Below are 27,124 nucleotides of genomic sequence, written 5' to 3' on the forward strand. Positions count from 1 at the left end.
TAATGCAGTATCATCCGTACACATGAATTTATGGGATGATGTGACCAGAGATGGTGGGGAGATTAAACAGGGCAGGTGCTAAAACGGGTCCCTCTGGGCGGCTGCTGTTCAGTCTCTGTAATTTGCTAGTGGAGTCACCGAGGTGTGTGGTGAATCTTCCGTTACTCAGCATCTCTGTGAGGAAGCTGATGGTTGACTGGCCGGGAAAACTAATAACTTCAGCAGGAGACCTTTGCACCACACAGTAGTGTATGTGGAAGGAAGGTTAATAAATGCTGCCACTAGTTTTAATTTTTGCTATTAGCTAGATTCTGTGTAGCTGGTTAAGGCCAGCGCCTGGTCACAGCAGCTGCGACCGGTTCTAAATCTGGCCTGCTCTTTGGAAACCAGATGCTCCACTCTCGGCTGTAACCTTTGAAGTGGGAGCCGCTCAACAGTCTGTAGCAACAGCTCAGGAGAGAGATGGGCTGGTAACTTTTTGGATCAGTGGCCTCTTTTCCGGGCTTCAAAATGACTATAATCTTAGCTACATTCCATTCTTTTGGTATTCTACCAGAAGAGCAGCTGTTAAGGAAGAAGTCTGCCAGCCATATTCTTGCTTTCAGACTAAGGTTTATCCAGAATTTCTGGATATATTCCATCCATTCCTGATGCATTCCCGGACTTACTGTTGGAGAGACCCTTATCCACTTCATCTACTGTGTAGAAGGCGTTAAGGGAGGAAGACAACGGGCACTGTGCAGTAAAGTTGTTTGTGGACTTTCCACCTTATGTTTTTATCCATGGGCACATGGAAGTTGGCAGTTAACTGCAGTGATGGCATCTGCACTTACTTGAGGTGGTTTGTAAGCTACTGGAGCCCCACTGCCTGAAAGACAGAGGAGCTTCCAGGCTTTGTGGCTTGACCTCGTGAAGTCAAGAGCCATCACGGTTTTGCAGAACCTTTTCCTTCTTACTGCATTCAAAGACTCAATGACATTGCAATTTTGAGGCTTTTGTTGGCTTGATATTGCTAGAAGAGTGCCTCGCTCTCTTCTGTTGAGGAAGGAATGAATGCTTTTCTGAAGCCTCTTGCCATGCTTGATTTGGTGGCCAATATTAGTAGACCTATAAAGTGGTGGTTATGAGCCAGATATGGGGGGATCCAGTTTATCAAGCCCTCTAAGATCGCCTCATAGCAGGACCAATCAGCAGAGTGTAAATTCTAGTGGAGTTTCAGAAGGGAATCGAATTAGAGGAACTTTTACACAAATCACAGCCAGGTGGTGTTGGCTGCTGGGAGAGTCATTGAGAACTGACCTCGTATATGACATGTGGCCGCTAATATTCTGTGAGACAAAACAAAGGTCACGAGCGTAGCACTTCCTCCATCGGGCTGACCCGAATGTGCCACAGGTTTTGGCATCCTAAAAAGAGGTCCTGGTCTTTGATGAAAGCCCAGGATGGTCGTTCCTATAATAGCCCCATAGGTCATGGTGGCTATTGAAACTGCCCGTGTGGATGGCATGGGGGTAGAGATGACACCCTTCACACGGTCGCCTGATACATGCAAAAACACAATGAATGTCATCAAATCAGTAACCAAATGATCTTAAGGGTCTTCCCAGTCAGAAAAGCAACGGCAATAACTGCACATGTCCAGACCAAACCTTCCTTCCAACAGACCCATCGCTGAAAATTATGCAGCTCAATAATGAGGCCTATCCAACGCAAAGTGCAATTACATCACAACAATCCTGCAGACTTAAAATTTCAACGTCCTTGCACTGCAAGAAATACACCTGACAAGTGAAGGCCACTGGTCAAACAGCAATGGATACATCCTTGTATCTGCAAGCCATCACCCTAAATATGGACTCCCAACGTTTGTAAAACATGACCTTAAAGATTTCGACTAGGTCATGCCTATCACAAACTTTTACTCAATCATCATCAAGATGGGCGATCTGATAGTGAGAAACATGCATAAGCCACCAACAATGGAACGGCCGCATCAGGGTTACCAACACCAAGCCATCTTACTATCCACATCGGCAATTTCTACAGCCCTCATAGCCTATGGGGCTAGTAACAGAACGACTGTGCTGGAGAACAGCTGACATCCTGGGCTTTCACCGAAAAGATCAGTAAGGTGACCAGAATGCCAGCTCCTCTCACTGACACACTGGGTCTGCAGTCCTGGACTGGATCCCCGAAGGCCCCAGTGTCTTACTTTTGTTTTGTATTGTGGTGGTGCTGTCATATCCCCCAAAGGTCTCCGCTCTCCTGGGTAGCCCCAACCCACAGCTGTCTTCAGAACGATAGGTCACATTGGCTGACTGTGTGAAAATCAGGTTCTGGAGATTCTCAACTAGGGAAGAGGAGCACAGGTAATTTTAAGGAGTCATGTCCATGCAATGAGGCATTGGCACCATGCTACTATGTTACGTATACAACCATTCAAAACTCTGACATGCATTTAGAGATCAGACTGAGAGCCTCTTTACAGCACAGACATATTTTCCCTTACCTCATACTCTGAAACGGAAAGGCACATGTGAAGATGATGCCTCATCTTCAAATGGGGACTCAAGTCATTAGGCCAGTCTTGATGGGCTTTCAGAAGGCTAAATCAATGACTCTTCACACATCAGCCACCAATTAAGGTGATGTTTGTTATCTGTGCTCATGCCATCCTTGCTCTCACAGGCAGCCCAACCTCCCTTAATTTGGGACCCTTGCACGGTATCTCAGTGCATGCTGGCATGCTGTCAGGGCACTCAGTAGCCACACATCCGAACAGACTCATGTCTACGCGCCATAATTTGATCTAACTTTTAAAAAATATTGTTCTAACTTGTAGGGAACGTCCACATTACCCATTTCACAGGAGGGCTCTGAGAATTAATAGTCTGAACAGCACTACCCAAGTACTAACTTTTTAGATACCATTAAACCCCATAGCCTCTCTCTTTATATCTACCTACCTACCTACACACACACAAACACACATTCCTGTTTTGCACTTACTTTCCGTCACTGCAGATTTCAGGATCACCTCTCCTTGCAGATTCTCTAAGGTCTCCCCCCTGAGAAGAAGTTTGGATCGGGCTCCTTGGGAAAGATCTTCAAATCCATTCATTTCAGACATTTCTAGATAAATCTGTTGTTTCTCATTTAGACTTTGCAAAATCAGATCATCTTTCATGCTCAGACGGTCTAGGGGGAAAAACAAACTAATTTAAACCCTACAAAGCTGTTTGTAAAATCATTATCAGAAGCATAATGCTAATTTCAGAAGATCATATTGATTTATTTTGTATTTCTTCTGTTTGTTTGAAGCTCTTACTATCATAAATGGCCAGAAAGAGCCAAATGGCAGAAAAGGAAGCAGATAAAAATGGCCATACTGGGTCACACCAATGGTCCATCAAGCTCAATATCCTATCTCTGACAGTTGCCAGTGCCAGATGCTTCAGAGAAAATGAACAGAACAGGGCAACTGGTGAGTGAGCCATCTTTGTCCAGTCCCAGCTTCTGGCAGTCAGAAGTTTAGGGACTCTCAGATCATGGGTTTGCACCACTGACCATCTTGGCTAATAGCCAAGATGGACCTATCCTCCATGAATTTATCTAATTCTTTTTTTAACCCAGTTGTACTTTTGGCCTTCACAACACTCCCAAGGCAATGAGTTCCACAGGTGTGTTGTATGAAGAAGTACTTCCGTACATAGGCACCGACTTTCCCTCTGCCTGGTGGGCGCTCAAACCCCACCCCCCGCCGCCCCTGGCCTTGCCTCTTCCCGCCCCTGCACCGCCCTCACCCTACCCCCATTCCACCCCTTCCCCAAAGTCCCCGCCCCATCCTGTCTTTTCCCACCCCAGTCCCTTCCCACCCCCTTCCCAAGTCCTCGTCCCTGCCCTGCCTCTTCTCCACCTCCTCCTCTGAGTGCGCCACGTCCCCGCTCCTCCCCCTCCGTCCCGAGAAAGTCCTAAGCACCACCAAACAGTGGGAAGCGCTGGGCGGGGAGGGGAGGAGCGGGGACACGGCGCGCTCAGAGCCAGGGAGGAGGCGGCAAGGGAGGGCAGGAGCTTGGCTGCCAGCGAGTGCAGAGCACCCACTAATTTTTCCCCGTGTATGCTCCAGCCCTGGAGCACGCAGAAAGTCGGCGCCTATGCTTCCTTATGTTAGTTTAAACCTGCTGCCTATTAATTTCATGGCGTGACTGCCGGTTCTTGTGTTATGGGAAGGAGTAAATAACATGTCCTTATGCACTTTCTCCGCACCAGTCATGATTTTATAGACCTCTGTCCCATCCCCCATACTTCTTCATCTCTTTTCCAAGCTGAACGGTCCCAGTCTTTTTAATCTCTCCTCATACGGAACCTGTTCCACACCCCTCATCGTTTTTCTCACATCTCAACAAAAAGTGAGAGGGGTTTTTTAGATGTGTTATGGGATGACATTCTTAGTCATTAAGTGTCCACCAAGAATAAGAGGATCACGAAGAGTTAGTGATACTGAGAAGCTGTTCACTGGATGCTTGCATAAACCATTACCTTGAAATTCTTTTAATTTAGCAACTCGTGCTTCAGCCAGTCTCCTTTCTTCTTCAGGCTCACTGAATGTTCCTTCCTCTTCATCAGGGCAGCTATAAAATGAGGCAAGGCAGGAGGAGATTGATTTGATCTATGCATAGATAACCTACTGAAAGCCTTGGCCCAGATCCTGCATCCTTGCTTGGAAGGTGCTGTATCCTGCAGCCTGTTTGTATCTCGCATCCAGAACGTTACTATTATGTCAGGTAGTGGGCAAACACGCTTCCTAGGGAGGCTTAATCTTCTGACCAGGTCAAGTTACTGACAAATAAAACCCCTAATCTTCTCTCATCTGCCGTGATCTGTCTCCTTCAGGTGAGCATGTGCAAAGCAACATGCTCCACTCTTACGAAGAGCATGAAATACAACAGCAAAAACCAAAACCAAAAGACAGTCAAATCTATCTGGTCTCCTGAGAGAAGGCGCACTGAGATGACTAGTATACATCTTAGCAAGGATGTGAAATGGAGCCTGAGGGACCAGGTTAGTCAAATGTATCTTTACCCCACAAGCAGAACTTTCAGCTGTGCTGAGAGATCAAACACATGATCAAGAAATCAAACCCTCCGACTTTCAGTCATAATTTACCTTTCCACAGCTCTGCGAATTTGCGCCATCCAAGAATTTCTCTCTTCTTTGGAGCTGGTGTGAATTTCATACATCTCTGGTCCTTTTAATGAGGCACTAATTAAGAACATTGCTTTCTCCTCATTAGCTACCTCTCTTACAATTAGCTTTTGCAATGAAATAACTGGTGGCTTAGAGTCCTGCAGAACAAAAATATAAGTTGATGTGTTAAGTTTTGCTGAAGCACTAGATCACACAACACCTTTAGGATTAGGATTTCTTCTCTGTCCATGACCAATGAAGACAAACTGCAATGGTGCAGTTTTATTGCTGGGGCCCTTTTATATAGCACCCGTGCATGGCACATAACAGATGAGTCTCAAGGACCTACATTCTAAAAACATGAGACTTGTGAGAGTTGTGAATTTTGGCTCTTCAGAGTTCCCCGTGAGGGAGGGCAGCATGAACTAGTTTGGACTTTGCTTCTTTTGGCAGTAATAAAAACAGAACAGGGAAAAAAACACCACCACTAGACCTAATGATACACGAATATAAAAATGAAAGGAGAGCAGCAGGAAGCAATGCTGGTGCCAAACTGGCAGGTTAGCTCATAGGACAGGGAGAGAGAGTCACCTTCAGGTCTAGGAAACTGAAACCAGGTCCAAAGGGTAAAACCCTTCTTATATAACAGATTAACAGCAACTCTCCATGATAAACCGTTTCTAAAAGGGTTATATTTGTAACCAGTGTCCCTAGCTACACTTTGTATTTCAGCCAATGTACAACACTTAGATAACCCATCACTGGGTGAGAAAAGAGTTATTTTGCAGGCTGCTGAACATGCTCCATTTCCACCGCATAAATCTTGGGGGGAAGCAGAGGGGATTCCTGAAACTGTGACATCAAGAAAACAAAGTTTTGCCAACTGTCCTCGGGCTCCCCTGCAAGCTGTGTGCTGGGGTCACTAGGACAATGCAGGAGAGCCGAGTAGATCTATTCACTCCCCTCCTCCTCTTAATTTATCTAGGAGAGATTAATATTTAGCTCATTTTAAACAGATCCCATAAATATAAAGGTGCCACGAACAGATCAATCCTTGACTATGGACAGACAGTATTCCACCAGGCAAGGCACCCTCCACTAGGGATTAGCAATTTGGGATGGTAACAAGAGGCTGGATGCTCTTTAGCATTCTAACACATGATATCTAGGTTCTTCTGTAGCAGGAGTTGAGCTAGTGAAGTAGAATTGCAACTACAGTAACATAGGACAAAAAGGCTGCAAGCCGCGCAGAGGAGCAAACTCAAACATTCCCAATGACAACTATCCAAGTGTTCCATTTGCAGGTATTACATTTGGGTTTAACATTCAACCTGAAGGAGTATATTTTGGGAAACGGACCAGAAGCAAATATCCCACTCTACTCCAGTGCTATAGAAGCCGAACAGTGTGTGTATGTTGTCATGAATGGATGAATAGGCTGTAAAAGCCCAGGTGCAGCAACTTTACAGATAGAAAATACCCCTTCCCGGAAATCATAGGTATAGGCTTAAAATTTTAAGTACTTGCTTAAATCCCATGGAAGTCAAGTGATACAGTTGGCCAGGAATATTCAGCCCCCGTCTTGATATGTTGAAAAATATCAGGACAAAGTAAATAATTTAAAACAAAAAACCCCTTTCAAAATTGTAATTAGTAAATCCTGTTACAGTCACAACTGAACTTTGGTCAGTTCCAAATGTACATGTCTGTCCTAAGAACTAGGAAAGGCCCTGAAAAACAAGCGAATCCACAAGTGCTCCAAATTGCTGCAGTAATTACATATGGGTTAGTGCTCATTACATTTACATAAGAAAATCTCAGTTGCAGCAGGTTGGAGGCTACCCTAGTCACAGTTTACCATTTCCCCAGATGACATGGCAGGATTTTTTTTTTCCTTCATCAAGCCTCAAATTAACACACTGAAGGAAAGTTGAGCAGCAGAGTCCCCCTTCTCTAAAGAGCTGTTTATAGGGGCCTTTCAAAGCAGGGTTCTAGCACACTTCCTCATATACTGCCAGCATACACAACCCAGCAATAGGGGGAGCAGTGAAAAGAACACAGAACAGTGCTCAATGCCACAGGAAGTTAGAGAGTTTGCTTGGGTTAGGAGTTCCGTACTAAGAGAAAAGTTCTGGGGCTGACCCAGGTTTAGCTTACGTGACCCTAAGATACCTGGTTTGTTTTCTAATCATATTTTTCTTTCAGATATTTTCTCTTTTTGATTCTTCTATGTGGGTGCCTCTGCAGCTCATGAGGGGGCATTAGTTTAGTTTAGAACAAACTCCACTCTCATGACTCTTACGTTTCTATTATGTACAATGACGCATGCACTTCCAGTGGTGACAGACGGAGTCTCCATATCAGCTGGCATATGAGTCTGAATTCCATAGGCCAGTCAGGCATATTTGTGCAGCCCCTCAGCATAATGAGGCCTTGATCTCAGTTGGGGAGCTTGATCACTACCATAATATACACATTTAATATGAATACTGCTACCAACATTCATGAATATTATGAGTGAATATTTTAATGAAGCAGAAAGATACATACCACAGATGCGAAAGTATATTTTTGGTCCTTTTCTTGCAACAGCAAAAGTACGTCAGTTAACAGGACAGCCAGAATATCTACTCAAGGCAACAGGAGAAAAATGAAATGGTTTTAAAGCCAAAAGACTTGATGCAAACAAGAAACCACTTGAGTTAACACTACAGTGTAAATGTCAAACAGTGCAGATGATTTACAGAGAATGTTTTGGTACCAGAAGCCTTTCAGTACCATTCTACATTGTGATGAGCCACTTTGTGATGCAGCCTACCTGGATGGATTATAATCAAGGCCCTGTGTACTCTGTATCAAGGTAGACCTCAATTATGTGGCAAGGACTCATTTTCTGTAGCTTCATTTTAAATAAACAACAAATGGATGCTTTTACTAAAATGAGTATGAAAATGAATATAGGCAGTAAAGCAGCCCTTGTATTATTGATTTTATATTGGCCTATATTGAATGGCCTCATAAGAATGGCCTACTGGCTCAGACCAACGGTCCATCTAGCCCAGTATCCTGTCTCTGATAGTTGCCAGTGCCAGATGCTTCAGCAGGAATGAACAGAACAGCGCAATTATCAAGTGATACTGTCGTCCAGTCCTAGCTTCTGGCAGTTGGAGGGTCAGGGATATCAAGAGCATGGGTTGTGTCCCTGACCATCTTGACTAATCCGCCATGAATTTATCTAATTCTTTTTTGAATCCAGTTATACTTTTGGCCTTCACAACATCACCTACCAATGAGTTCCACATGTTGACTGTGCAAAGAAATACTTCCTCCCTGTTCATCTATGTGCCTGATAATTCTGTTCTTTACTACAGTTTCAACCAATTTGCTTGGTACTGAAATCAGACTTACTGGCTTGTTATTGCCAGGATTGCCTCTGGAGCCTTGGTTAAAAATTGGTGTCACATTAGCTATCCACCTGTCATCTGATACAGAGGCTGATTTAACCAATAGGTTAAATACCACAGTTAGTAGTTCTGCAGTAGTTTCATATTTGAGTTTCTTCAAAACCCTTGGGTGAATACCATCTGGTCCTGGTGACTTAGTACTGTTGAATTGAGCAATTAGTTCCAAAACTTCCTCTACTGACACCTCAAGCTGGGACAGTTCCTCAGATCTGTCACCTAAAAAGAATGCTCAGGTGTGGGGATTTTCCTATACCCTCTGCACTGGTACAATGCAAAGGATTCATTTAGCTTCTCTGCAGCAACATTGTCTTCCTTGAGTGCTCCTTTAGCATCACCATCGTCCAGTGGCCCCACAGCCTGCCAGTCATTCTGCTTCTGATGTACTTTGAAAAAATTTTGCTTATAGTTTGTGTGTCCTTAGATACTCTTCAAATTCTTTCTTGGCCTACCTTATTGCGCTTTTATACTCAACTTGCCAGAGTTTATGCTCCTTTCTATTGTCCTCACTAGGATCTGACTTTCAATTTTAAAAGGATGCCTTTTTGCCTCTCACTGCCTCTTTTACTCTGCTGTTTAGCCATGGTGGCATTTTTTTGTTCTATTACTTTTTGACTGGGGCAGGGGATGGGTGGGTAAGATGTTTAGTTTGAGCCTCTGTTATGGGGTTTTTAAGTAGCCTCCATGCAGTTTGTCTTTATTACTGTCCCTGTTTAATTTAATTTCTGTTTAACCTCATATATGTGTAGTTCCCCATTTTTAAATTAAATGCTGCCATGGTGGGTTTCTTTGGCATTTTTCCCCCTACAAGGATATTAAATTTATTTACATTATGGTCACTATTATCAAGCAGTTCAACTATATTCACTTCTTGTACCAGATCCTATGATCTACTTAGGACTAAAATCAAAACCACTTAACTGTCATGGGTCATGTCAGAGGCTGTCTAGTTGGGGCTTTTGTCCCTAAGAAGGCATGTTAGGCAGTTTGGGATCCTGGGATGAGATCAGCAGATTTCTATTAAAGTGATCAGCAGTGAAATAGTTAAGAATATTGACATTTAACTGTAATTAGTTGGGGTTGAGATTTAAAGCCTATTGAGAGGAATGGAGTAGATCACCCCACAGAGCCATTGTTACTGCATTGCTTACACTCAGGTCATGTTTTTAAGGGTCATTTCTACCACAACAAGCTTTGTATATAAGGAAAGTTTAGATTCTGGAGCCGATTCTGCAACCAGTTGGATTCCAAAGCAAATTCGTTAGCAACATCAAATACATAGGGGGGGCTGATCATACTTATTGCTCTAGTGATAGACACAGTCTATATCAGAAGATCAGATGTAGATTAGACACCTATCTGCAGCTCCTTGTAGTTATTTCTAACGCACTGTGATTATGGACCTCTATCCCAAAGAAAAGCCTAGATTTAAAGCAGCAAAAGTTTTCAGAGAAGTGGGAAAAGTGGAAACACTTGGTAACTGTTCACAGCTACTCTAAACACTATTCAACAGGCCTTTCCTACCGTCAGCGTTGCAATGGCATGTACATTATTCCTTTAAATTTGCAATGGTCACACACACAGCCTGACAGAATGCACTTTTTGCAGGAACACAAAAGGAACACATTAAAATATCTGCAAAGAGATTTGAAGATGAAAAGTTCTCCTGAGGCACAGGTTAACATATAAACCCAATCTGCTCATGAGGGAACATGCCTCTGTCCCAGCAGCAAAATCTGTGTGAACTCCACAGGCACCAGATACCTCTGGCAACATTAGATGAGCCAATGAGCTTATGGAAGCCGTATTGATTTTCTGACCAGTCAGTCAGTTTGTGGAAGGAAGATGTCATGATGTTGACATGACAATTTTTCCAAGTGTGAACTGGAGCTCGCACAAATAATGTTTTTCCACAGGAGTCTAAGAAGGTTTGACTCAACACCTTGTCATCTATTTAAAGACCTCCCATTTGAATTGGGCAGAGGATCGGACAGATTATAAGCATCAAACTGCATAAGGAATTTATCGTGTACCATTATAGAGTTGCTTATTTGACAAGTCAGGAATAGAACAAGTGCTATTTCTTCCAGTACCCTATGAAACTAGCAGGTTATCTTTATACTCATCTGACTTTATACTCAATTGATCAGTAATAAACAAATGGAAATCTTGTTTTCCAGTTGTGTTTTTCCCCCTTTTCAGCCCTTTTATTTACCTTTGAGCCTCCCTGATGCAGCTTTCCAGCACAGCGTCCCATCCAGCAGAAGCTGCCGCTGGCCCATGTCATTCTTCCGGAAAAGCAGCCCATTCTTGAATTTCCCTGATGATTTCAGCTCCATTTTGTACATAATCTCTCTAAGACGCTGCCTCTTCTCACACTCATTTACCTTGGCATCTACATGAGTGATCATGTCCTTAATTAAACTGAGTGCCTGGGACAGATCTTCATAATCCTTAGTGCCAGCTATAAAGAGGCAGAGTGTTGGTTAGTCTGACTTTGCTGCAGAAATTAAGGGAATAATTCATAAAATGAAAAGAAAAGGAGTACTTGTGGCACCTTAGAGACTAACCAATTTATTTGAGCATGAGCTTTCGTGAGCTACAGCTCACTTCATCGGATGCTGTAGCTCACGAAAGCTCATGCTCAAATAAATTGGTTAGTCTCTAAGGTGCCACAAGTCCTCCTGCTCTTTTTGCGAATACAGACTAACACAGCTGTTACTCTGAAACCTGTCATAAAATGAAAGTTATTTAGATTTCCAGGACACAAAATGCCCCCTCTAAACAAATCCCAATCACCTCCTAATGTGAGGTGCTCTGTGCTTAGCAGCTCAAAGTGTTTCTTTGTAGCATAAAGTCCGAAAAAAACCAAAGCATCAAATTCTGATCAAACTGAGAGGCTAAAACACCAAGATTTCTTGTCTTTAGAGTTAAATCTAATGCTGCCCCTGAGCCTTTTGTGATTTTTGTGGCTCAGTAACAACCCTTCAATGGATAATGGAGTGAAGCGGCAGAGCCTAATGGGAGTCCCAGACAACGCTCCACGTTTAGAAGGAGGGTGGTGCAAAGGAAGACAGCCAGGGCAGGGTGGGCAGGTATTACAGGGCACCTCATATACCTTCTGTATTCTGAAGAATACGCTCCACCAGCACTGGGTACTTCGTAATGCGTTGAGTGACTAGGAGGATACACTCCTGGACACCAAGTCTCCTCACAATAGAAGAGTTTCCTATTTTCTAGGGAGCAAAAAAACAAACAAGAAAAAACCACCACAACAAAAACAGAGCATGTGGTTAGACAACTCTACGTGGCATAAACTCCATGTTGTGATACAATCTGCATTTGAGATAGCCCTCCGTGTCCTACCCGTCCCCAATTACACATTCCTTACCTCTTGACATTTCTTTTTAGTGCAACAAGATCTCCACTGACTACACAACCCAGCGGCTATTCTTGCACCACAGCCCCATTAGTGTCAACCACAAACTCTTGCACCCAGCAAACCAAAAGTTGTTATTTTGACTTGCATCACAGGAAAAATATTTTTAAATGTTATTTCCAGCTAGTGCAACACAGACCTGGACCAAAGCAGAGCAAAATCCAACTTCAAATTGTTGGATTTCCCACTTAACAGTGGATTTTCTTTTTTTTTTTTTAATACATATATTATGCCCACTTTTAAAACATATTTATAAATATCTTCTAATCGGGTTCAACAGTATAATTGAACTGAATTACACTTGCTACTGAATGGTGTGTAGGTGTCTCCTTTACCAGGGTTTCTGGAATTATGCTAATAAATACAGATCCACTTATGAATGAAAGCATCAGAACCCCAACAGTCAGTCCGATTCCAGGTACTCTGGGATCCTGGCAGCAGAATGGATTACAGATTCATGGATACTCTCTTCTCAGAAAACAGAATGCACTGCACTTTTAAACTCATTTCAATTCTTGACAGTAATGAACTGTCCCTTCTAAAAGACACCACCTAAGAGGATCTATAATTTAGAACAATACTGGGAAGTACTCAGAATTATTGAGCTGTAGGATTTAGAAAATTCCATCCATCTGGACCATGTGACGTTCATCTAAGATTCAGGTTAACTCCTTACAAATTGGCTACATTTAAACGTATAGCAGCTTATTTTGTTCTACCTATGTTAGACTGCACACTCCAGTGCACAAGAGACTGACACATGCCCTGGAGCCAGTCTCTTGATTCTGGAGAGATGTCATAGTGGGCAAAACTATGACAATAGTACCTAGTTCTTATACAGCGCTTTTTATGGTAGATCTCAAAGAATGATTATCCCCATTTTACAGATGAGGAAACTGAGGCATAGAGAGGTAAAGCAACTTGCTTACAGTCACATAGCAAGCCAGTGGCAGAGACAGGACTAAAACCTAGGTCTCCTGAGACCCAGACCAGTGCTCTATCCACCAGACTGTTCTAGAGCTGCAGTTCTCTTGGTGGGCTTTGTTACATGCAAACTGCTCATGTGGCATCTGTAACACAGAGAGACAGACAGAACCAGCCAAGTAACAATCTAACACTCCTTTCAGCTTTAAGTTTGATTCAAAACCAAACCCAAGAAATCAGAGATATTTTGCTTTTTGGAAATGGGGCAGACTGGGTCACTGGCTGGGTTTTTTACCTTTATTAAGTTTTGGAACTTCTTGTTGCTCTGCAGCAGGTCCTTATAGTGACTGACAGCTTCACTGTGACCACAACAGAACATACCATATTTTTCTTTCATTCTCTCTCCACTTTCACCTGAAAACTAATTGGAAAGATGAGGAAGGACATTAAATTAGCCAGTTTAAAATGCAGCCAGTTACTCCCAGAAAGCTTGGCTACTATAACACTCTTGGGTTTAATTAGGCTTTGTGCTGATTAGCTTTTAGGGTCAAATTTCTTTGCTACTCCAGCTACTTCTCCTGCACCAGATATAGGAGAGATTGAGCCACTCCACTTTATCAGACACTGTGATGTACCCAAATATTCATTTACTCCTGGCAGAAAGACAACAAATGTGAGTAAGAGCTTCTGGGACTCAAACTCAGAGCTTTTTTGGAGCTGGAAAGGGTGGGAGGGACAGCAAATTGGTGGTGATGTAAGAGAGTTTCTATCACATCATTCCAAGTCAAGGAGAGCGTATAGAGTAGCAGAAAAAAGGGAAAGCCAGTTACAGCAAGGGTCTTTATAACCCAAGAGGGTCAGCAATTGATGCAGGAAAGCTGTGTTCAGGGGGCATATGAGGACTCTACTTTGAAGGACTTCAGTGGTGTGCTGCTTTAATTCTGGAGTGGACAAGAAGCAGGACCACGCCCCTCCCAGTAGCATGCCATGTTGTGCATAAATACACAAAGGAAATATTCAACATTTCACACAATTAGGGACCAGCTGCATTTCCAGAAGCCAAAGACAAATGTGGTATTGGAAGGAGCACTTTAAACCCAGTGTTTTGTCAAGGGCCCACTACATTCAAACTTTACTCAACCTACTTTAATATTACAGTTAAGTTCTTAGAAGTTAAATATAGCATCAACTAATGTTATTAGAGCTTAGTTCACACCTGTTGTACCAAGAGGTCTCCAATGTTCTGGATAATGTAATTCCGGTCACTGCCTTCCTCCAAGGATGCCTTCCGTCGCTCCTTTAATTGAAACAGGAATTGCCCATGCAGCTCCAACAATTCATCCACACAAGGAAAGATTTTGTTGATGCCAGTGTTCGTGAACTGCAGCTCCTCTCTCAGAGCTTTGGAGTACACCTTCAGCATGATTTTCAATGTTCGGACATGATGCATTTCAGTTTGCATGAGCTCTGGAGAGAAAACACGTTAGCGGTCATTTAGAAATGTTAGGCAGCGGCTGGCCAAGCACCTAGCAGAGCAGGCTGTGAAAGTCAGCAGCCACAGCAAGCCTCTTATCACAGTGCTGATGCATGTTGCTAGCAAATGCACCACTGAAATAATGATGGGCATTGATAACTCAGCTATTTTACTTTCTACATTTTACATTCTAAATTTATAAAACACACCCACCACTTCTTATTGGCAAGATAAACTGACAGGTGATCTTATACTGTTGTGTGTTGGATGCTGTGAAGTTTGTGCATTCCTCGGAGGGAGTGCTTTCAGTTAAATTTTTCAGTACCCATCAAAAATCCTTACTTTTACTGAAGTCAGGTGAAAACTGACAGCTTTTATTATGATTCAAGTCAAAGCCTAGGAGACCCTGAATTACTGAAATCCAAACATCTCATTAGTACAGAAACATGGGACATGAGATACTCGCACAGCTACGAAAGCCAGCCTGTGCCTATGGAAAACTCATTTATGATGCTTTTGGATTTCTCCCAGACAGTAATAAAATAATATCACCAATACGTGCCAAGGACTATAGCAGCAATATACCAGCATGGCAGTGCTAAAGACTTTCCTCAGATCAGCTCAAAGCTGGGTATGCAACACAACTCTGAGGAGGGTGCAAATCTGACAGCTAAATTCTCTAGTCTGACTAAAACTCTGCAGTCTACATTACAAAGCAGCTGTAAACATTTTGAAGTATGCAGCGCAGAAACAGTAACCAATGTCGACAGCAATAATAATCCCTATTCACGCAATTTGTAAAGAACTTCAGGATAAAAAAATAATTTCATTCCTCTCTGGGCTGGAATCGAGCTAGCATTCTGAACCGGAAACACTTCCTGAAAGGGTTTCTAGAAGGAGAAATGAAGACTCCTTATAATCCAATTAAAACCCTAGAGGGAGTTTTAGCATTATAGGTTGCAATTTGGCCAGGACAACAGGGCTGACAAGCCTACTCTTTCAAAAGGAACCATGGGATCCTTAAGAACATCGAGGCGGTGGCTAAGGATATTGTCTTGTTTTATAGGTGGAATTTACAGCTTACATTAGCAATCTGAAAACCACAAGTTGTTTGACAATATAACAAATCAGAACCCAAGTACACAGCATGTCCAGGGGTAGAAGAGGGGAAATCTTCACACAATCCTGTCTTCTAAGCACAAAAGAAAACAGGGAGGCAGTGAAATCACTGAATCCTATTATACTACTCAAAATAGCAATAGGAGACATTTTAAAATAGAAGCACTATGTAAATGACAGAAATAAATTGTTCTTACCATAAATGACATCTTGCCTTTTCATAACTTCTCTCTTTTGCTCCTTTGCATAAGGCTGTTCCACTGTGAGACTCCAAGATTCAGCCTCAAACTCATGAGCATCTGTTTCTATCTCATTTCTCAGAGAGGAAAAGTATGCATCTAGACCAAAAGCACATTCCATTTAACTAACATTATGCCTTAAATAACATTATAACTTGGACATATCCTCCAATAACTTTTATGAACATAAAACATTTCAATATAGTCTCTCTGAGACTCAATTTGTTTAAAAAAAAGAAAAGAAAAGAAAACAAACCAGCAGGAAATCCTCAAAAGACAGAGAAGTTCCATACCTTCCAGAAAGATGGATTCTGCTGTTGAAGGTGCAAGTGAGACAACATCATCTGATGTCTGCTTAAATTTTATAAATCCCGAATCCCCTTCATCCATTTCTCCTGTGATTGGTCTAAATAGGCAAAAAAATTATACAACTGTGTTATTTTAACATAGAATATTAATTTTTTGAGAGAAAAGCATAACTAAATTATCTATAACAAACCATTTTAATTTGCACTCTTCCTTTATTATGGAGCTAATTAGTTATAACAAACACAGGCTATCCTTGCTTTTTGACATGAAATAGTCAAATTCAATTTGGTAATAAACATTGAAACTCGGTGGATAAATTTCCAGTTTAAATTAAATTAAAGTCTCTTATTCTCTTCTCTTGATCAATCAACTCTTGTACAACTTCCGGTACTACACCTTAAAAGGCACCTAATTTTCTGTTGATGAACTGGACAGGGCACGATATTCCCTATGTAGGGTCAAAATTAAAAGCTCCATCAATAAGATGAGACACATAATTGTGGCAAACAAAAATGTGATACACAGATTTGAAATATCCCTTGATTAAAATAAGGGACTATTTCAATTTAAACAGCATTGTCAACTACCCTACTTGGCCCAAGAAATTCAGGCTAAGAAAGAAAAGGAGTACTTGTGGCACCTTAGAGACTAACCAATTTATTTGAGCATAAGCTTGCATCCAATGAAGTGAGCTGTAGCTCACGAAAGCTTATGCTCAAATAAATTGGTTAGTCTCTAAGATGCCACAAGTACTCCTTTTCTTTTGCGAATACAGACTAACACGGCTGTTACGCTGAAACCAGGCTAAGAAACTATTCCTAGGATTCCAGAGACCTAGAGGTAAAGGACTTAGATGGACAATAAAGCTTGGGCAAGGGTACTCAAATGCCACAATCCAAATTTCACCATAATCCATGGTATTTTATCTGTAGCAGAAAGGAACTACAGAGATTTTGCATCCTCACAAAGAAACAAACAGCTGTCTATTTGGAGAGCATTTCTCAATGCAATTCAGCACTAAGGCTTCATCTAATACTCTCTACAGTTTGTAGTAAGTGCATGTCCTTAATTTGAAATGGATATAGTTCCGTAACTGTAGGAAAAACAAAGTAGCTTATAAGAGAAGCTGTCTACTTACCCAAATTTATTAACAGAACCAGCAGTATTCAATGAAGACTGTGAATTTCTTCTTTGGGTGATAGTCATACCGAGATTCCGAGGCAGAACTGGGGTGCCATCCGATCCCAGGAGAGCACTTTGGGGCTGCTCCTTCAGAGAGGCTGCTACAGAAGCAAAAACTGAATTGGTGCTCAAAAAGTGAGGAGCACACTGCAAACTGCCTGCTCTCAAACCACTCCTCTCTGAACGTGGCTGGAGAGCAGACAAGATCTTGGATGTCAGGAGCTCATTGTCCAAAAAGACATTCTCATTCCATTTTCTTGAAAACGAGCTACAAAAAGACAGCTCAGGAGGAGCTGGCATTGTGTTGTTTCTGCCACTGCTTTTTGAATTTGTATTCCCCATGCTCACAACTGGCTGCCCTAAGATTTAGCACAGTAAAGTGGCCCCACAGATGCACTGTTTTTATACTATCTTGTGATCCTTCTAGAAATGTAAAGCTGCCACTTAACGTACTGTATTGGCTAAATCAGCAGGTCTGAAGTGCAGGAAATTGGTCCCTGCTGGGTCCATTTAGTGTGGAAATTGCAAAGTATCTTCTTTAGTAAAGCACTATAATCTACACACAATTATTCACACCCCATTGTACAAGGGCATAGAACATTTCATGTCAAACAAGAAAAATCTGAGATCACAAAAAAAAAACAGGAGGAGAGGTGGAAAGCTCAAGAAGGGAACTCAAGGGAGGAAGGGAGCAACACAAATTCCAGCAAATGGGGAGCAAGATGATGCCAAGGACTGATATATGGATAAAGTTTTTAAAAACCAGGGATTATTAAGTATAATCACTAATATGTGCATAGAATGGGGCTTTAATTCTATGTTGCAGTTCCGGTGACATGTATAAATCAGTCTTTTGAATCATGAAGCTATCAAACACTGCAATGAAATTATAGCCTTTATTACTCCAGGCTACATAAATTAGTGTTCAACTAAGCAGCAGATGGATCATATTCTACTTGCTATTCCACTGAATATACAAATGCCAGAGATTTCCCCTTGTGTATTGTTTTATTAACTTCCATGCGAGGAGGGCCAATGGCTACTGAATGCCTCTTTAGAGGAAGAGGCTACAAGTCTTGAAATACAAAATCAATTTCAATATTAGGACCCAATCCTACAAACCCTTGATCACAGGAAGAGTTCCACGGGCTTCAGTGGACTAAGTACATGAGGCGGCAGGATCCAGCCTTTCATGAGAAAATGTTCCATTTATTGCAAAATGTTGGCCTACAAAGCCAGCTGGTTTGTATCAAAAGCCTGATTAAAGTTTGTGGGAAGATCATTTTATTGTTATCATGAACACAATATTTTATTGCTGTGATCACAACAAAAAGCGAGAATTAAAGAATTTTTCTATGTCTAGAGACTCAGTGTTTGAAGTTCTTATCTGATTTTCAGCAGTCCTGAATGTCACTGATGGAGACCCATACATCTGCAAGCAGCGATATGGCAACTGCAAACTGATCTTCTGTTCACTTAAGTAACAAATTTGCAACTAAGCCTTGATAAGCTCATGTCAAAAATCACTCAAGAGAGCCCCCAAAATGAGTTTCCCTTCTGAGAGTTTCAAGTGCGTTTGAAATTCAGGTTCCAGGTGAATTGCATCTTCTCAAAAGTCTTATTTTAAGACAGTGGTGACCTTCCATTAAGTGTCTTTAATGCTGCGCACTTTAGAAGGTAAGGTTTCTATTCTGGGGGCGGGGGGAGTGGCGAGAACCTTTGAACAAGCTTCTGAAGTAGGGTTCTCAACCTTTTGCTTTGTAAGGCCCTCCCCCAACGTGCTATAAAAACTTCACGGCCCAGCTGTGCCACAATCACCGGCATTGGAAGGTAGCAAGCAGGACCACTGCCCAGGGACCCACGCCACAGTGGGCACTGAGAAGCTAAGCTGCTCAGGCTTCGGCTCTGGCCCTGGGTGGTGGGGCTTGGGGTCCCGGGGCTGCAGTCTTGCGTGGCAGGGCGTTGGCTTTCTGCTTTGGGACCTAGCGAGTCTAATACCCGCCATGGCTGGTGGACCCCCCTGAAACCTGCTCACGGCCCCCCAGCCCCAGGACCCTTGGTTCAGAACCACTGTTCTGAAGGGTGCATTAAAATATATCACTGCAACCAATCCCCATCTCTGTACGATTTCTACACAAAAAGGTTAGCATAATTAGATCCCTACTCATAGTGATATTGCCCAGATTCAACACACTAGCACAATACCTCATTAGTAAAGAATGTCATCTGTGCATGCATTAATATTATGAGCCTTTGCATCTCATCATTTTACTATGTAACTAGAATCTCACTCGAATAATTCTAGGTTTCAAAGATATGCTGAGTTTGTAGTATTGAGCCATTGGATTTTCATCTGTCAAAACAAGGGGCCCACATATATAGAGAAAGTAATGTGAAAGTGTGGGGAGAAAGGAGCAAGTTCAGTTTAATTACAGTTCACCTTACCAATTAAAGTAAATATTCAATAGCATCAATTTAAAGCCTACAAAAAATCTTGTTTAAACAAAATTTCAGAAAGGGCCATCAACTCAAAGGATTGCAAAAAAAGAAAGAAGCTAGCATTGCAAAGACTATATATATTTTAACAAATACGCAGCCACGGCTCCAGATAGTGTACCAGGACTAAAAGGGGCTGTCAACATAAAAAATACCAAAAACCACACTTTTGTAAGGAGTTTTTTCACCTGCTATTTTTATATGTAGTCCCTAAGATCACTACCACTGAAAAACAATAACAATTATTTTTATCAATTTGTTTACACTGCATATAGGAAGCATTTTGTCTATAGTCACTTTGACTGTGTTGTCCCTGCTCCATATATGAAGTCGGTCAGCCCCACAGTTTGCATGGGTTATTCACACAACAACCGGGGACAGAAAATCATTTTAAAGTTTAACAAGTGTGATGGTAAAAGCACAAACACTCGCAGGTATAGGTTCTGAAATTGCTGTTAACCTTTGTTAACAGACTACAATATATTTCAACTTGACTGTGTCCCTTTAAATAAGAATAAAATTCAGAAATAAGCCACTGAGCCAAGACCATACAGATTCACAGTATTCACCTCCCAAAATACAACAGAACATCCATGTTTATTTGACCATCAAGTGACAACTATTCCTTATCAAAAGCCTGGGGCAGCCAAGGGCTTTGCACTAACCCTGGCAGGCTAACAAATCTAGACTCCAGCAGACCAACAAAGCAGGGAGTGAGTTCCAAAGTCAGACATCCTACCCATAACACTGCCTCTATCCCCTATTTTCTGAAAATGGAATAGAGGTGCTAGCTTGAGTGCCTGATCACAAACACAGTAGTCAAGTTTCAGAGTAACAGCCGTGTTAGTCTGTATTCACAAAAAGAACAGGAGTACTTGTGGCACCTTAGAGACTAACCAATTTATTTGAGCATAAGCTTTCGTGAGCTACAGCTCACTTCATCGGATGCATACTGTGGAAAGTATAGAAGATCTTTTTATATACACAAAGCATGAAAAAATGGGTGTTTACCACTACAAAAGGTTTTCTCTCCCCCCACCCCACTCTCCTGCTGGTAATAGCTTATCTAAAGTGATCACTCTCCTTACAATGTGTATGATAATCAAGGTGGGCCATTTCCAGCACAAATCCAGGGTTTAACAAGAAGGTCTGGGGAGGGGGGGAAGGAAAAAACAATCGGAAATAGGTTACCTTACATAATGACTTAGCCACTCCCAGTCTCTATTCAAGCCTAAGTTAATTGTATCCAATTTGCAAATGAATTCCAATTCAACAGTCTCTCGCTGGAGTCTGGTTTTGAAGTTTTTTTGTTGTAATATCGCAACTTTCATGTCTGTAATTGCGTGACCAGAGAGATTGAAGTGTTCTCCGACTGGTTTATGAATAATTCTTGACATCTGATTTGTGTCCATTTATTCTTTTACGTAGAGACTGTCCACTTTGACCAATGTACATGGCAGAGGGGCATTGCTGGCACATGATGGCATATATCATATTGGTGGATGTGCAGGTGAACGAGCCTCTGATAAAAAGAAAAGGAGTACTTGTGGCACCTTAGAGACTAACCAATTTATTTGAGCATGAGCTTTCGTGAGCTACAGCTCACTTCATCGGATGCATACCGTGGAAACTGCAGCAGACTTTATATACACAAGAGAATATGAGCCTCTGATAGTGTGGCTGATGTTATTAGGCCCTATGATGGTGTCCCCTGAATAGATATGTGGGCACAGTTGGCAACGGGTTTTGTTGCAAGGATAGGTTCCTGGGTTAGTGGTTCTGTTGTGTGGTATGTGGCTGCTGGTGAGTATTTGCTTCAGGTTGGGGGGCTGTCTGTAGGCAAGGACTGGCCTGTCTCCCAAGATTTGTGAGAGTGTTGGGTCATCCTTTAGGATAGGTTGTAGATCCTTAATAATGCGTTGGAGGGGTTTTAGTTGGGGGCTGAAGGTGACGGCTAGTGGCGTTCTGTTATTTTCTTTGTTAGGCCTGTCCTGTAGTAGGTGACTTCTGGGAACTCTTCTAGCTCTATCAATCTGTTTCTTCACTTCTGCAGGTGGGTATTGTAGTTGTAGGAATGCTTGATAGAGATCTTGTAGGTGTTTGTCTCTGTCTGAGGGGTTGGAGCAAATGCGGTTGTATCATAGAGCTTGGCTGTAGACAATGGATCGTGTGGTGTGGTCAGGGTGAAAGCTGGAGGCATGTAGGTAGGAACAGTGGTCAGTAGGTTTCCGGTATAGGGTGGTGTTTATGTGACCATCGTTTATTAGCACTGTAGTGTCCAGGAAGTGGATCTCTTGTGTGGACTGGACCAGGCTGAGGTTGATGGTGGGATGGAAATTGTTGAAATCATGGTGGAATTCCTCAAGGGCTTCTTTTCCATGGGTCCAGATGATGAAGATGTCATCAATATAGTGCAAGTAGAGTAGGGGCGTTAGGGGACGAGAGCTGAGGAAGCGTTGTTCTAAGTCAGCCATAAAAATGTTGGCATACTGTGGGGTCATGCGGGTACCCATAGCAGTGCCACTGATTTGAAGGTATACATTGTCCCCAAATGTACAATAGTTATGGGTAAGGACAAAGTCACAAAGTTCAGCCACCAGGTTTGCCATGACATTATCGGGGATAGTGTTCTTGACGGCTTGTAGTCCATCTTTGTGTGGAATGTTGGTGTAGAGGGCTTCTGCATCCATAGTGGCCAGGATGGTGTTATCAGGAAGATCACCGATTGACTGTAGTTTCCTCAGGAAGTCAGTGGTGTCTCGAAGATAGCTGGGAGTGCTGGTAGCGTAGGGCCTGAGGAGGGAGTCTACATAGCCAGACAATCCTGCTGTCAGGGTGCCAATGCCTGAGATGATGGGGCGCCCAGGATTTCCAGGTTTATGGATCTTGGGTAGTAGATAGAATACCCCAGGTCGGGGTTCCAAGGGTGTGTCTGTGCGGATTTGATCTTGTGCTTTTTCAGGGAGTTTCTTGAGCAAATGGTGTAGTTTCTTTTGGTAACTCTCAGTGGGATCAGAGGGTAATGGCTTGTAGAAAGTGGTGTTGGAGAGCTGCCGAGCAGCCTCTTGTTCATATTCCGACCTATTCATGACGACAACAGCACCTCCTTTGTCAGCCTTTTTGATTATGATGTCAGAGTTGTTTCTGAGGCTGTGGAATGGCATTGCGTTCTGCACGGCTGAGGTTGTGGGGCAAGTGATGCTGCTTTTCCACAATTTCAGCCCGTACACGTCAGCGGAAGCACTCTATGTAGAAGTCCAGTCTGCTGTCTCGACCTTCAGGAGGAGTCCACCTAGAATCCTTCTTTTTGTAATGTTGGTAGGGAGGTCTCTGTGGGGAAGTGATGCAGCCCAATCTAGGTAGCCAAGTCCTAAACTGCTTAAGGCTGTTTACTATATTCAAACGCAACACCTTGAACACCACCTGGCAGATAAAAGTCAGCTAGTGCAAATTACAGAAGTTACATGTCCCCTGAGTGAAACCCTGCTTAACAGCAGTCCTTAGTGCTCTGCATTAACTTCAGCTTCCTTGCAGTCCCCAGGTACAGCCTCACATAGAATGCCTCCCATCATCACTGTGACATGAGACTAAGGTGTGGATAACCCATGCAAGGTCCATATCTGACATAGGAAGGTGCACATGACTGAGTGCCCTGGGCCTCAGCTGCTACCTAAGCAACCAGGGACTCCCTCTTTTATAAAACCTTAGCTTGCTAACCTCTAATACAGGTCCCTCCCTCCACTGGATGGACAAAGTCATCTTCTTTAATGTTCCTGGTTGGTTCCCACATCCTACCAACATTACTTCAGCGACATCCCACTCTCAGATACCAAATCACTCATTCCACTGTACCTGCCAAGTCTGACATACAAGAGAGACAGATCCAAGGATCATCAGTACACTGAAAACAATGTAGCCTCTATTCACCCCCGCCCATGTACAGAAGGAATAATAAAACAGACCCCTACAGTGCCCTGCCTCAGGGCAAAAAAAGAAACCGCCCAAAAGCACCCTTTCATGAAGAAAGGAGTAGAGTAAGCAACTCTGTCCCCCATGCTAGGAAGTGCAGACGTATCTGTAAAACCTAGTGGTGAGTTGTAGCAAAGGCAGCTAACAGACCCAAAAGAATCATCCATCGACAAGAAGAAATCCTCTACCAATGGAACCTATTTGTCTCATTCCTAAGTCTGAAACCTGACTGATTTCCATAGCCCAGTCAGAAGCCAGAGCTTCCTGACACAAACTCGGTGACTTTGCCAGAAAAGGACGATTGGATGGATACTGGTCAATTGTTAGCAAGGTCAGCGTCAATGGGTAGCTTCTTGAGCAGAGGACTCATCATAGCTTCCTTGAGGATAGGTAGCATCCCGTCTCCAGCAGGGAAATGATGACAACCGCAACCAACAACAGGCTCAGTATTTCCCTGCTTGCTTTCACCAACCAGGAATGGTCCAATTCACAGCAACCTGCTGTCTTCTACAGCAGCTCCAGAACTATACTGAGAAAATGACTCTTCAGACTTTCCTGGCTTAAAAGTGATTTCTTCTTCTATTGATGCAATAGCTTTGGTCCTTTTATTAAAGTTGGAGAAGGAAGAGTGCTAACAAACCATCCCCTGAAAGTGAAGTATACCCATCATCTCATAAACATACAATATTTCAGACATTAAGCCAATGCCACACTAGATAGAACTAGAATTTGGTAAAGGAAGGTTGCAAAAAATTGGTTTTCGGTAGCCCGCTGAACCATCAGGCTAGCAACAAATTTGTTCACCAAGTGTGTAATATTTTCACGTATATGCCAAATTCCTTGAGAATTTCAGACTGCAAATGTACAGCAAATAGAGGATAGGTGGCTGATGTAGTGCCTTTAAGGAAAGCGACAGCACTAAAGAGGCTGATATAGTCTTTCAGAACTGCCATCCACATTCCAAAAAGTCCTTCAATATGTATTTATAAGCAAATCCAACAGCTTTTATCTTTTCACTGCCAAAACCAAGCAGAGCACACACAAAATATCCCTAAATGCCAATAAGGCCAAACCGACCTTGGGGCCTCCAATGCGGTTTCCTTGCATCTTAGGACCTATTCTAGAAATTACTTTCACTTAAAACAATTCCCAGTCAGATGTAACTTACTGTTTTAATACAGCGTATACTATGAGTAAAGACATGTTCTGCCCATGGCATTAGCTGTTCTTTTCAACTTCTTACTCTTCTACTTTGACTATATTCCCATTTTTCAATGTACCTAGCAGAGTCTGTACTAAAGAAAAAGTCATTTTCTGAGTTCAATTAGCACTGTCTGCACACTTCTGAGTCATCATTGATTGCTGTTAACCCATCACACCAGACCAGACTGTATACCACAGAGATGTTCCAAGGACAAGATCTAGGATTAACTTTTTCCATTTTCATTATTCTTTCATGTTTCCTATTTTAGTCTCTAAATCAGGGGTCAGCAACCTTTCAGAAGTGGTGTGCCAAGTCTTCATTTATTCACTTTAATTTAAGGTTTCACATGTCAGTAATACATTTTAACATTTTTTAGAAGGTGTCTCTCTATAAGTTTATATATTATATAACTAAACTATTGTCTATGTAAAGTAAACAAGGTTTTCAAAATGTTTAAGCAGCTTCATTTAAAATTAAATTAAAATGCTGATCTTATGCCACTGGCCAGCTCAGCCCGCTGCCAGCCTGGGGTTCCATTCACCCAGACCGGCAGCGGGCTGAGCGGCGTCAGTGGCCAGGACCCCAGACCGGCAGTGGGCTGAGCGGCTCAGCCCGCTACTGGTCTGGGATCCCGGCCCTGCCCTCATAGAGTGGGTACCTGCCTTCTCCCTGGTTCTTGCCCATTCTCTTCCTCTCTCTCTGCACTGAGCTGAGGGTGAGAGAACACTGAGCACAGGGCTGGGGGTGAAGGAGTAGGCTGGGGGTTGGGGTGTAGGGCCTGGCCAAGAGCTAGAATGAGGGAGGGGGCTCAGCATTGGGGCAGGAGGTTTGGGTGTGAAGTGCTTACCTGGGCAGCTCCCACTTGGTGCAAGGGGTGCAGGTGGGAATGTGGGGGTGTGTGTGTAGGAGCCCCCGTTTGGTGCTCAGGGTGGGGGTGGGAATGTGGGGGGGGTGCAAGAGTCAGGGCATGGGGGGTGCAGGAGTCAGGGCAGAGGACTGGGGGCATGTGTGGGGGGTGCTGGAGTCAGGGCTGGGGTCGTGGGGGGTGCAGGGGTCAGGGCAGAGGGTTGGGAGCGTGGGCTAGGATTGTGGGGATGCTCCCAGAATGCCCTGATTCCACCCCCCTTCCTGAAAGCCCCGTCCCCACCTCTTCTCCGCTACCTCCCGGAAGCAGCAAGTACGCTGCAGCTCGGCTTCTCCCCCTCCCTCGCAAGGGCCATCGGCTGATCAGCGGCAGGGAGGGAGAAGAGGAGGGGCAGGAACCAGGGGAAGAGGCGGGGGAGGGGGGAGCTTGCCTGCCCTGCAGCAGCAGCCGCGGACCAAGCTTCTTCACCTTGCCCCCGCGGGGTGGGGCAGAGAAGAGCAGGCCGGGGCGGGCAGCATTTTTAATGGCACACTGCTGCCTGCCGGGGTCCTGGCCCCGGTCCCGCTCAGCCCGCTGCCGGCCTGGGTTCAGCAGCGGGCTGAGTGGGGCCTGCGGCTGGGACCCGGCAGGCAGCAGCATGCCAGTAAAAATCGGCTCACATGCTGTCTTTGGCACGCGTGCCACAGGTTGCCAATCCCTGCTCTAAACCTTCCCATAAGGAGACAAAGCCATTCTTGGCAACAAAAACAGCCACCGATCTTATTCTCACAATTAGTCCCCCTGTGCTGTCTCCACAGTAAAAGCTTTTTTAAAAAAAACCCTTGACATGCAAGTCAGCCACCACCTAACATACACACACTGGTACTCCAGATAACAGACATCCCCATCTACAATGTGTCTCAGTGAGTAACACAACTGAACAGAGACCAACACATCCAGGCAGAGACTAATTTTGCCCTTGTTTTGATCAACCCAGTCATCTTACAACCTGAGGAGTCTGTTTCTCCCCTTAACACACACCTGTCAATTGCTACCACCTAAAATTGTATTTATGCGCACACAGGGCTGGACTGTGATCTCGCTCACATGGGCATAAACACAGAACAGTTTTAATACACTTACACCAGTGTAACAGAGAACTGAGTCTAACCCACTCAATGGGGAACACCCTGTTAGCATTTTATGTAATCACTGATTGAAAAGAATAGCTGTACCTCAAAATAAACACCAGTATCCAAATTCTAGAAACAACTCAA

General features: G+C 43.3%; 1 protein-coding gene across 7 annotated transcripts in view; it reads right to left on the reverse strand.

Moving 5' to 3' along the window:
- ARHGEF18 (Rho/Rac guanine nucleotide exchange factor 18) overlaps positions 1-27,124 on the reverse strand; it is a 93,008-nt gene that overhangs the window by 13,618 nt on the left and 52,266 nt on the right. For 5 of the 7 annotated variants that reach the window (XM_073324415.2, XM_073324416.2, XM_073324413.2 and 2 more), the window contains 12 exons: positions 17,291-17,435; positions 16,137-16,249; positions 15,802-15,942; positions 14,228-14,478; positions 13,307-13,432; positions 11,767-11,884; positions 10,864-11,112; positions 7,738-7,814; positions 5,167-5,345; positions 4,540-4,631; positions 3,010-3,198; positions 2,213-2,350 (listed from right to left, as the gene is read on the reverse strand). In XM_073324415.2, the coding sequence (XP_073180516.1) occupies positions 2,213-2,350; positions 3,010-3,198; positions 4,540-4,631; positions 5,167-5,345; positions 7,738-7,814; positions 10,864-11,112; positions 11,767-11,884; positions 13,307-13,432; positions 14,228-14,478; positions 15,802-15,942; positions 16,137-16,249; positions 17,291-17,435 (1,818 nt within the window). The remainder of the gene's footprint in view (positions 1-2,212; positions 2,351-3,009; positions 3,199-4,539; positions 4,632-5,166; positions 5,346-7,737; positions 7,815-10,863; positions 11,113-11,766; positions 11,885-13,306; positions 13,433-14,227; positions 14,479-15,801; positions 15,943-16,136; positions 16,250-17,290; positions 17,436-27,124) is intronic. The other 2 variants (XM_073324414.2, XM_073324412.2) reach the window with 1 other exon arrangement.

This window comes from Lepidochelys kempii, chromosome 25 (assembly GCF_965140285.1).
Source record: "Lepidochelys kempii isolate rLepKem1 chromosome 25, rLepKem1.hap1, whole genome shotgun sequence".
Classification (NCBI taxonomy): domain Eukaryota; kingdom Metazoa; phylum Chordata; order Testudines; family Cheloniidae; genus Lepidochelys; species Lepidochelys kempii.